Source organism: Chrysemys picta, unplaced genomic scaffold (genome assembly GCF_011386835.1).
Source record: "Chrysemys picta bellii isolate R12L10 unplaced genomic scaffold, ASM1138683v2 scaf1939, whole genome shotgun sequence".
Classification (NCBI taxonomy): domain Eukaryota; kingdom Metazoa; phylum Chordata; order Testudines; family Emydidae; genus Chrysemys; species Chrysemys picta.
The window spans coordinates 1-11,000 of NW_027054644.1; the positions used below are offsets into that span (position 1 = coordinate 1).

General features: G+C 53.9%; 1 protein-coding gene across 3 annotated transcripts; it reads left to right on the plus strand.

The window, feature by feature from the left end:
- The first annotated feature begins 22 nt into the window (after nt 1-22).
- On the plus strand, nt 23-10,958 carry LOC135980138 (uncharacterized). 3 transcript variants are annotated; one of them, XM_065580199.1, is made up of 5 exons: nt 23-2,085; nt 4,100-7,602; nt 8,099-8,989; nt 9,477-9,783; nt 10,178-10,958. In XM_065580199.1, the coding sequence occupies exons 2-3, from the start codon at nt 7,128-7,130 to the stop codon at nt 8,398-8,400; spliced, it is 777 nt and encodes a 258-aa protein (XP_065436271.1). In that variant the 5' UTR covers nt 23-2,085; nt 4,100-7,127; the 3' UTR covers nt 8,401-8,989; nt 9,477-9,783; nt 10,178-10,958. The 3 variants fall into 3 exon arrangements, with proteins under 3 accessions (XP_065436271.1, XP_065436269.1, XP_065436270.1); XM_065580197.1 differs by having other exon boundaries at nt 7,121-7,602; XM_065580198.1 differs by lacking the exon at nt 23-2,085 and having other exon boundaries at nt 2,443-7,602.
- Nucleotides 10,959-11,000: the final 42 nt, after the last annotated feature.

Consider the following 11,000-nt stretch of genomic DNA (forward strand, 5'->3'; position numbering starts at 1 on the left):
CCCAGGCGGGGCCGTCCCCTGTGTGTATTTACACACCCCAGCCCTTGCACTGGGGCAGTGGCCACTGGTAGCCAGAGGAGTCGGTGCCCTAGGTATGTTCTTCACTTCCCCCAAGGGGGCAGGGGCCTGGGTGTCAGGCAGTGCCTGTGTATCTTCCAACCCCATTGTGGCCGTGAGCCCTGCTCCTGGTGTGCGTCACTCCCCACTAGGGATGTGCCCTGTTGGCCATGTGGGGCAGTGCCCTGTTTGTAGCCCCCCCTCACCCTCTGTGCCAGGTATGGCAGGCACTGATCCCTGCATCCCCGTGGGATGTGTATCCCCCAACTGGGGCAGTGACCCCTGCTGGCCAGCTGGGGCAGTGCCCTGTGTGTGTGTGTGTGTGTGTGTCCCCTATTTGGGTAGTGACCCCGGGGGCTACGTGAGGCAGTGGCCTTTGATTTCCTCTTCTCTCCACACACACATCCCCCTCCCTCTCTCTCTCTGTCTGACACAGTGCCCCCCTGTTGGCCAGTTGGGGCACTACCCGATGTGTATTTCTAGTGATTGGAGCAGTGACCTCCTGGTGGTGGCCTGGTGTGGCAGTGCCCTATTGGTATCTCCCTCCCCCCCCCACACACACCATTGTGGTAGTGGCCACTTCAGGCAGTGGCCTGTTTCATTCCCCTACCACCACCATTGCAGCAGTGACCCCTGGTGGCCAGGTGCAGCAGTGCCCTGCGTGTATCCCCCCAACCAGTGCCCAGTCTGTGACCTCTGGTAGCCACGTGGGGCAGTGGCCTGTGTGTACCATCTCCACTAGAGCAGTGACCGCTGGTGTCTTGGTGCTAAGATGCAGCCACCTCTGGGTTACACAGTGGGGCTGTTTATAGGCCAGTGGGGACAGGCCCCCTCTGTTCCAGGAGGTAGGGAATAGCTGGGACTCGGGGCTGAGCGCTCCACCTTGTATGTACGTGTGATGCTGTTAAGGCTGCTTCCCCACTTTGAACTTTAGGGTACAAATGTGGGGGCCTGCATGAAGACTTCTAAGCTTAACTACCAGCTTAGATCTGGTCTGCTGCCACCATTCCCAAATGGATTCCCTTCCCTGGGAAGCCTTGAGAAACTCTTCACCAATTCCCTGGTGAATACAGATCCAAACCCCTTGGATCTTAAAGCAGGGAGAAATGAACCATTCCCCCTCCTTCTCCCACCAACTCCTGGTGAATACAGTTTCAACCCCCCTGAGATCTTAAAACAAGGAGAAATTAACCATCCCCCCTCCTTCCTTTCACCAACCCCTGGTGAATACAGATTCAACCCCCCTGAGATCTTAAAACAAGGAGAAATTAACCATCCCCCCCCCTTCCTTTCACCAACTTCTGGTGAATACAGATTAAACCCCCCTGGGATCTTAAAACAAGGAGAAATTAACCCCCCTGCCCTTCCTTTCACCAACTTCTGGTGAATACAGATCCAACCCCCTTGGATTTAAAAACAAGGAAAAATCAATCAGGTTCTTAAAAAGAAGGCTTTTAATTAAAGTAAAAGGTAAAAATTATTTCTGTAAAATTAGTATGGAAAAATACTTTACAGGGTAATCAAACTTAAAGAGCTCAGAGGACCTCCCTCTAGCCTCAGGTTCAAAGTACAGCAAACAAAGATAAACACTCTAGTAAAAGGCACATTTACAAGTTGAGAAAACAAAGGAAAACTAACACGCCTTGCCTGGCTATTTACTTACAAATTTGAAATAGGAGAGACTTGTTTAGAAAGATGTGGAGAACCTGGATTGATGTCTGGTCCCTCTCAGTCCCAAGAGCGAACAACAACCCAAACAAAGAGCACAAACAAAAGCCTTCCCCTCACCAAGATTTGGAAGTATCTTGTCCCCTTATTGGTTCTTTGGGTCAGATGCCAGCCAGGTTACCTGACCTTCTTAACTCTTTACAGGGAAAAGGATTTTGGAGTCTCTGGCCAGGAGGGATTTTATAGTACTTTAGACAGGACAGCTGTTACCCTTCCCTTTCTAGTTATGACAGACGCGCTGAGCACCTTTCCCCGACGTGAAGAAGACCCTGTGTGGCTCCAAAGCTGGTCCAGTAACAGGTATCACCTCACTTGCCTTGTCTCCCTGTCTTCCATTCTGCAAGTGTCCAACTTCCCCTTCGCTGCTGTTCTCCAACCCCCCCAGGCAACACCCCCAGGTCCCTTCACCTGCCAAACCTCCCCTGGACCCTGAGCCCGACCCCAACCCTGGGGGGGCTCCCCACCTGCAAACCCTATGGAGCCTGGGGGGCCTGCTCCGAGGTGGGGAGGGGAAACCTGGGGCCACAAACTCAGTCACGGGGTTGAGGCTGCCCCTGCAAGGAGAAGCGGGGTGGGAGGGGAGAGAAGAGTGAAGCAATGCATGCTGAGAGATAGAATCGTAGAACTGGAAGGGACTTCGAGAGGTCTCTAGTCCAGTCCCCTGCACTCAAGGCAGGACGAAGTATTATCTAGACCAGCCCTGACAGGTGTTTGTCCAACCCGCTCTTCAACCTCCCCAAGGATGGAGATTCCACAATCTCCTTAGGCAATTTATTCCAGAGCTTAACCATCCTGACAGTTAGGAAGTTTTTCCTAATGTCCAACCTAAACCTCCCTTGCTGCAGTTTAAGCCCCTTGATTCTTGTCCTATCCTCAAAGGTTAAGAAAAACAATTCTTCTCCCTCCTCCTTGTAACAACCTTTTAGGTACTTGAAAACTGTTGTTATGTCGCCTCTCAGTCTTCTCTTCTCCAGACTAAACAAACCCAGTTTTTTCAATCTTCCCTCAAAACTCATGTTTTCTAGACCTTTAATCATTTTTGTTGCTCTTCTCTGGACTTTCACCAATTTGTCCACATCTTTCCTGCAATGTGGAGCCCAGAACTGGATACAATGCTCCAGTTGACACGTAATCAGCGCGGAGTAGAGCGGAAGAATTACTTCTCGTGTCTTGCTTACAATACTCCTGCTAATACAACCCAGACTGATGTTTGCTTTTTTTGCAACAGCGTTACACTGTTAACTCATATTTAGCTTGTGATCCACTATGACCCCCCGAGATCCCTTTCCGCAGTACTCCTTCCTAGGCAGTCAATTCCCATTCTGTATGTGTGCAACTGATTGATTGTTCCTTCCTAAGTGGAGCACTTTGCATTTGTCCTTATTGAATTCCATCCTGTTTACTTCAGACCATTTCTCCAGTTTGTCCAGATCATTTTGAAGTTTAATCTTATCCTCCAAAGCACTTGCAACCCCTCCCAGCTTGGTATCGTCCGCAAGCTTTATAAGTGCACTCTCTATGCCATGATCTACATCGTTGATGAAGATATTGATGTAGCGTCTCAGCAGGGCTCTATCTCCCCTCAGCCACGCCGGGCCCCGTGACACCATGGGAGATGTGGTGTCTCCTGCCTCCATCTCCCATCAGCCACTGTGAGGGCCATGGCACCATGGGAGTGGTTGTCTCTCCGGCCTCCATGTCCTGTCAGCCACTGCAAGGCCCGGCCCAGACTTCCCATTTCCGGTGCGAGTCCGGAAGCAGAAGTTGCCATGAGTTGGTGCCGGGAAGGGTGGTGCTGTTGTCAGGAGAAAGCAGGAGGAGTAGGTGGGGTCCGTGCTACCGTGGGGAGGTGCCGCCCTTGCTGTGAAAGGGCCCAGCCGTTATGGGCGATGTCGTCGCCCTGCCCTGCCACGCTCTGCACCAGCCCCTGCCTGTCACGGGAGGTGCAGGCTCCAGCCTGCAGAGCTGCAGCAGGGAACTTTGGATGTGAGATTGAAATGGAGTTTTAGTGCCATTATTTTTTTATTTCAAAATAGAACAAAACAAACCTAATTTATCTCAAACCTACAAACAGGATTTTACAAACCATGAGTGTGGTTTAGGTCCTTAAAACCTTACATAATTACACACAAATATTTACACACGCAAATTCTTTTTTGCCTAATATCCCTTGCACTGCTCTAATTATTTTTTATAATACTGTACCCTGATTACATTCCCATTTTGTATAATCGAACGCAGTCAAGTTAACTTCCAGTAGAAACCCCATATATATAGTGATTTTGATTACAAACATTTCTGTGGGGAAAATCAGCAGGGAAATCATCTGGCCCGAGCATCATGAGATTTTCCCAGGGCCCCCCAAGTTGCCCGAGGCCCCTGGGCATGGGCCCCCCAAGTTGCCCGAGGCCCCTGGGCATGGGCCCCCTGTGCGTTAATCCACCACTGCAATGGCTGCGGAGCTCAGGATCCCGCTTCCCAGAATGCTCGGAATGCCGGGCGGGGACGGAACACGCGGGAAGCCAGCGCTCGGAGACAAAGGGCTCGGTTTACATTCGGTTGTTGGCTGTTGCTGGAGTGGAGCGGAGGGAGACGCAGCACAGCCTGGAGGTGCCCACTGAGACTGAAGACCTGGTAAGGATCCCCACGTGTGCTTGTTTTCCTTGTGAATTTCAAGCCGGCCAAGGAGTACAGGGCGGCATCAGCCCCTAGAGAACTGATACTCAACTCCCATTCTGCTGCGCAGGGGCTGGGAGGGAGCTGGTTGTGGGGGGGTCGGGCCCCTTGTAAATGCTGTTATTGTTGATGGGTTATTAGTCTAGTTGCTCCTGTTCTTTCCTTAGCCCCAGGCCTTTCTTCCCTCTGCCCAATAAGCTCCCTCACTTGTTGTGTTGTTCCTGGGGGGATTGTGATAGATTTGTACCCCTTGTGCCTGGACGACGATCCTCGTCTGTTATTGGCACTAAACACTTCCCCAGGGCACAGCAGCCCTTGTGACTCAGGCGCTAGGAGGGGCCCCTTGGGGTGGAGTCTGCAGGTGCCAAGAGAGTCCTGCGCTTCGGAGGGAAGAATCCCAGCACTGCTACAGGCTGGGGACCGACTGGCTAAGCAGCAGTTCTGGGGATTACAGTGGATGAGAAGCTGGATATGCGTCAGCAGTGTGCTCTTGTTGCCAAGAAGGCTAACGGCATATTGGGCTGCATTAGTAGGAGCATTGCCAGCAGCTCGAGGGACGTGATCATTCCCCTCTCTTCGACGTTGGTGAGGCCACATCTGGAGTATTGCATCCAGTTTTGGACCCCCCCCCCCCCCACTACAGAAAGGATGTGGGCACATTGGAGAGAGCCCAGTGGAGGGCAATGAAAATGATCAGGGGGCCAGAGCACATGATTTATGAGGAGAGGCTGAAGGAACTGGGCTTATTTAGTCTGCAGAGGAGAAAAATGAGGGGGGATTTGATAGCAGCCTTCAACTACCTGAAGGGGGGTTCCAAAGAGGATGGAGCTCGGCTGTTCTCAGTGGTGGTAGATGACGGAGCAAGAAGCAATGGTCTCAAGTTGCAGTGGGGGAGGTCTCCGTTGGATATTAGGAAACACTATTTCACTAGGAGGGTGGTGAAGCACTGGAATGGGTTCTCTAGGGAGGTGGTGGAATCTCCTTCCGTAGAGGTTTTTAAGGCCTGGCTTGACAAAGCCCTGGCTGGGATGATTTAGGTCCCTTCCAACCCTAATATTCTATGATTCTAAGGACCCAGGTTCCATCCCCCTGAGGGAAGAAACTCCACTGAGCAGCAGGCAACAGGGCAAAGCCTTGAGCCAGGCCTCAGGGCAGGGATTGCAGGGCTTTGGCTTCTCTTTCTGGCTCTGCCACTGCCCTGCTGTGGGGCCCTGGGCAGGTCACTTCCCGTCTCTGTACCTCAGTTTCCCTGTCTGTCCAGTGAAGGGATAGACACTTCTCAAACTCAGTTTGAGCAGTAGTGAGTCTGGATCAGACAATGAATGTTAAACCGTCTGAGCTCAGAAGGACAGTGAGTGGGTGTTTGGGAAAGAACTCCTACTGATTTCCTGTTGGGCTCCATCCAAAGCCAATAACTAGGGCTGTCAATTGTAATTTCAATGTATTATCCATAGTTTTGTGGATTTTTTTATAGTTTAAAATATATTGATTTCAGTTACAACAGAGACTACAAAAACAACGAGGAGTCCTTGTGGCACCTTAGAGACTAACACATTTATTTGGAATAAGCTTCCGTGGGCTAAAACCCAAATAAATGTGTTAGTCTCTAAGGTGCCACAAGGACTCCTTGTTGTTTTTGCAGATACAGACTAACACGGCTACCCCTCTGAAACAGAATACAAAGTGTACAGTGCTCAACATATATTATTATTTTTGATTACAAATATTTACACCGTAAAAAAGATAAAAGAAATAGTATTTTTCGATTCACCTCATACAAGTACCTCAGTGCAATCTCTTTATAGTGAAAGCGCAACTTACAAATGTAGACATTTTTTTTAAGATAACTGCACTCGTAAACAAACCAATGTAAAACTTTAGAGCCCACGAGTCCACTCAGTCCTACTTCTTGTTCAGGACCAACAAGTTTGTTTACATTTCCAGGAGATAATGCTGCCCACTTCTTATTGACAATATCACCTGACAGTGAGTACAGGCATTTGCATGGCACTAGTGTAGCGGGCGTTGCAAGGAATTTATGTGCCAGTTATGCTAAACATTTGTATGCCCCTTCATGCTTCAATTTCTAGATTGCACTATTGGTTTTTTTACAGTGCAAATAATAATAATACAGGTGCCCCTCCCCCCATCACCATGCTCCATGGCTGCTCCCACCTCCTGGCCGCCGCCCCCACCAAGCTGCCTGCCCACTGTGTGCTGTGCAGAGCGGGGGTAGGAGTGGGGGGCTGATGTCAGGGTGTCCTCGATCTGGTAGCTGCTGAGCTGGGGTTGAGGAACGGGGGCACCTGTCTGCTGTTGCCATTGGCTCAGGAGTGAAGCCTGGACACTTGGGTTCCCTGCCTTCTCAGGCCGGGGAGGGGGTGTGGCCTGGGGCTACAGGAGGACGATGCTTGTCCAGACTGACTACAGGTCTCTGTCACTGACCCCATTGCTCTAAGGGATGAGATTCCCTGGGGGTCCCAACATCGGGGGAGCTTCGGGAGCAGCCTGCAGGGAGAGCCCTGCCAGTGTGTGCAGAGCCCAGTCCAGGTGCCCCCGGGGAGTGTGGGTAGGAGAGGGAGTCGCCCCAGCTGGGGGGCAGACAGGCCCAGTGGCGAGAAGCTGCGTTGCCCCAGACTCACGGCTGCTCCCTGCTCAGTTCCAGGATGGACGTACTGAGGAGGATTTTCAGGATAAAGGCTCCGCAGGTGGCCCTGGAGCCAGAGGGGGGCAGCTGCCAGCATCCCCAGACAGAGAGCCGCCCCTCCATCCCCATGGCATGGGAAGCAGCTCCTGGCCACCCCAGGAGATGGACCTGCTCGGCCTTGCTCACCAGGAGGAAACCAGCTCCCAGGGCTGGTGCCGAGCGGAGAGAGACGACATCCAGGCCGAGATGGAGGTGGCCCACGTTCAGTCTGGGCAGGCAGGACACAGCCCACGAGAGGAACCAGGCAAGGCAGCTCTGGGTTTGCTTCTGCTGGAAGGCCAGCCCTCAGCCCAGCCGCGTGGGCCAGCAGGAGGCATCCCCAGGGCAGGAGTTGGGGGATCGCTGCCCCAGCACCTCAACTGGTGCCGGAGGGGAGAGCAGCCGCTCCCTGGAGGCTCCCTGCAACATGGAGGCCGAGTGCTCCTCCACTGCAGGTGAGGAGACTCCCTGGGCATGGGGAGGAGCAAGGGGCCATTAACACCCAGTCACTCTGTCAGAGTCATTGGGGGGATCCCAGCCCAGGGGTCTGGCCTGAGCCACGTGAGCCCAATGACATCAGCGGGAGTCACAGAGCCACCCCCTGCAGTGGGGCATGGGGGGAGCTGCTGGGAAGTGGGTCCCTGATGCTTTGGGGCAATTCCCAGGAAGGATGGGACAGTGAAGGGCCCCATCTGTCATGGAGCCATAGGGCTGAGGGTCTCTGGGAGGGGTAGTGTGGGGATCTCTCTGCCATGGGGCCCTGGGGCTGAGAGGTCTGTGGGAGGGGCAGTGTGGGGATCTCTCTGCCATGGGGCCCTGGGACTGAGAGGTCTGTGGGAGGGGCAGTGTGGGGATTTCTCTGCCTTTGGGTGCTTACATGGGAGGGGGAAACATTAAATCTTCTCTCCCTATCCCTTCACACCCCTGTCCTTCCTCTTCCCTCCTCCCCAGCAAGAGTCACCCTCTGCCCTTGTCTCTCTGACGCAGAGATCCCCACGGACCAGTCAGAGAAGAAGGACCTTGCCCCTGAGGAAAAGGCAGAGGAGGATGAAGATCGGGTCACAGAAGGAGAGGAAGAGGAGGAAGACCTAGAGACAGAGGAGGAGGAGAAGCAGGAAGAGGAAGTCCTGACCACAGAAAAAGAGGAGGAGGTGGAGGATCTAGCCATAAAAGAGGGGGAGGACATGACCACAGAGGAGGAGGAAGACCTGGACACAGTGGAGGAGGAGGAGGAGAACCTGTCTGCAGAATAAGAAGAGGAGGAGGAGGAGAACCTGTCTGCAGAAGAAAAAGAAGAGGAGGAGGAGAACATGTCTGCAGAAGAGGAGGAAGAGGAGGAGGAGAACCTGTCTGCAGAGGAGGTGGAGAATTTGTCAGCAGAAGAGGAGGAGGAGGAGCTCTCCATAGACGAGGAGGAGGACTTGACCACAGAGAAGGAGGAGGAAGAAGAAGGTAAAGGAAGAGGAAGAGAAGGACGTGGCCCTGGTGGAGGAACATCTGATCATGGAGCAAAAGGAAGAAGAGAAGGATCTGGCCATGGAGCAGGAAGAGGAGCACCTGCCTGTGGAGGAAGAGGAGAAGGCCCAGGCCACAGAGGAGGACAAGGAGGACCTGGACCAGGAGGAGGAGAAGGAAGAGGACCCAGTAATGGAGGACGACGAGGATGTGGCCATGCAGGAGAAAGAAGAGAAGGAAGAGGAGGTACTGGCTATGGAGGAAAAGGAAGTGGAAGAGGATTAGGACTTGGCCACGGAGAAGGAGCAGGAGGAAGAGGACCTGGCCACAGAGGAGGAGGAGGAGGATGTGGCCATGCAGGGGGAAGAAGAAGAGGCAGAAGAGGAGGTAGAGGACCTGGCCAGAGAGGAGGAGGAGGAGGATGTGGCCATGCAGGGGGAAGAAGAAGAGGCAGAAGAGGAGGTAGAGGACCTGGCCAGAGAGGAGGAGGAGGAGGATGTGGCCATGCAGGGGGAAGAAGAAGAGGCAGAAGAGGAGGTAGAGGACCTGGCTGTAGACTAGGAGGACCCAGGAATGGAGGAGGAGGAGGATGTGCTGATGCAGGGGGAAGAAGAAGAGGAGGGGGAGGACCTGGCCATAGGAATGGAGCACGTGGTCATAGACAAGAAAGCGGAAGAGGATGACTTGGATGAGGAGGAGGAGGAGGAGGGCAAGGCCAAGTCCTCTTCCACCTCCATGGCCAGGTCCCCCTTGCCCAGATGTGTAAATAGGGCAGTAATGAGCAGGAGCAGGGGGGGATCTTACCTCTCTCTATAGCATTGGTAAGAGAGATAATGGAATAGTGACAGGCATTTCTCGTGTCCGTGTTTTAAAGGATGGTGTTAAATTGGAGAGGGTGCAGAAAAGAGTCACACAAATGACCTGAGAGCTGGAGAAAATGACCTACAGTGAGAGACTCAGACTGTAGGTGGGTGAAATTTAATGGCCTGGAACATTCAGGAGGTCAGATGAGATGATCCAATGGTGCCTTCTGGCCTTAATCTCTATGAAACTCTATGAAGCATCGCCTCCCTCCACCCCCTGCTCCGATGTGCTTCACCGCACAGAAGGGTGGCCGGACAGCCTAGAATGACCCTGCTCCAAAGCGGCTCTGGGGGAGAAGACAGTGGTGAGAGTGAGAGGTGAGTGAGAGACGGCTGTGGGGACCTGGCGGGAGGGCAGGAGACCTCGGACAAGGAGGGGGCTCCCCTTGGCAGGGCACTGGAGAGAACAGCAGAGAGCAGGGATTCCTGGGGCTGAGGTCTGGGCACCGCCAAGAGGAAATTCTGGGCGTCAGCGCTGGGGGCAGGTGGGGAATCGTGGGACTGGAGGGTAAGCTGAGGCTGGGGGTGGAAAGGTAAGGGGCAGCTGCGAGAGGCTGGACAAGGGTCAAGTTGGAAGGGAAGGAGGGAATCGGGAGGACAGGGCCCAGCTGTGTTGCCAGAGGATCCTGCTGGCTGTGTCTGGGCAGCCTCTCTGGGAAGTGCCCAGGGGTCAGTGGGGCCTGAATCTGACCTTCTCCTTTGGGTCTTACAGGAACTAACTGAGGAGCTGCCCCAGGACTCTGGGCCCAGCTCTGTCCTCTCCAGCTCCATGGACCGCATGTGAAACCTCCCGTACCAGAAGCTCCCGTCCGGCTCCCCCAGCTCCGGTGCTGCTCAGACCCAGAGAGGCTGCCTCCTCCATGGCCAGGTTCTCCTCCACCTCCTGCACAGCCTGCAGTGATGGGTAAGGGAAGCCATGGCCACAGAGACCCCATGGGCACGGGTGGGGATTGAATCTGGGCCCTTCACCACGGGCACAAGCTCTGTCAGGCTCCCATTCAGAAAGCCATGGAAGGCTCTGCCTGCAGACACCCCCTCTCCATTCCCACTGCCAGACTCTTGCCCGCGGTGACAATGAAGAAGCAGGAGAATTTCTGCCAGAGAACCCCGGGCTGCACAGTCGGGTGTCACTGGGACGTCTCTGGGAGCCATTTCCAGAGTGTTCTGGTGGGGTCATTTTCCTTCTCGAATCCAGGGTGTCTCTGCTCCCAGAATCTCAGCCAGGGAGGCCACCCTGCAGAATATGGCCCCGCAGTTTGGCGATGGGCTGCAGGAGTCACCACGTAGGTGTGCAGCAGCCGTAGCGCCTGCACTGACCATGGACCAAAACCTGCAGCCCTGACAGCCCAGGATACCCCCAGGGATGGCAATGGGAGGGTAGCCTTGGTAACTAGCTGCTGGGCCAGGGCATATAGAGAGAGGACTCAGAGATGCAGCAAACCAATGGCCAGAGAAGTGAAGGATGTAAGGGCAAGAGAAGAGCTAGGACATCTGGGGAGCTGCTGCGGCGCTTGGGTGAGTGTCTTGTCCCTGGG

Excerpts from the sequence above, each read along its gene's own strand:
- LOC135980138 (XM_065580197.1), top strand. The coding sequence starts at position 1,772 with ATGTCTGGTCCCTCTCAGTCCCAAGAGCGAACAACAACCCAAACAAAG. Across the intron at positions 2,086-7,120 it reads CAAAGCTGGTCCAGTAACAG|TTCCAGGATGGACGTACTGA; the intron begins GTATCACCTCAC and ends CTCCCTGCTCAG. Across the intron at positions 7,603-8,098 it reads CGAGTGCTCCTCCACTGCAG|CAAGAGTCACCCTCTGCCCT; the intron begins GTGAGGAGACTC and ends CCTCCTCCCCAG.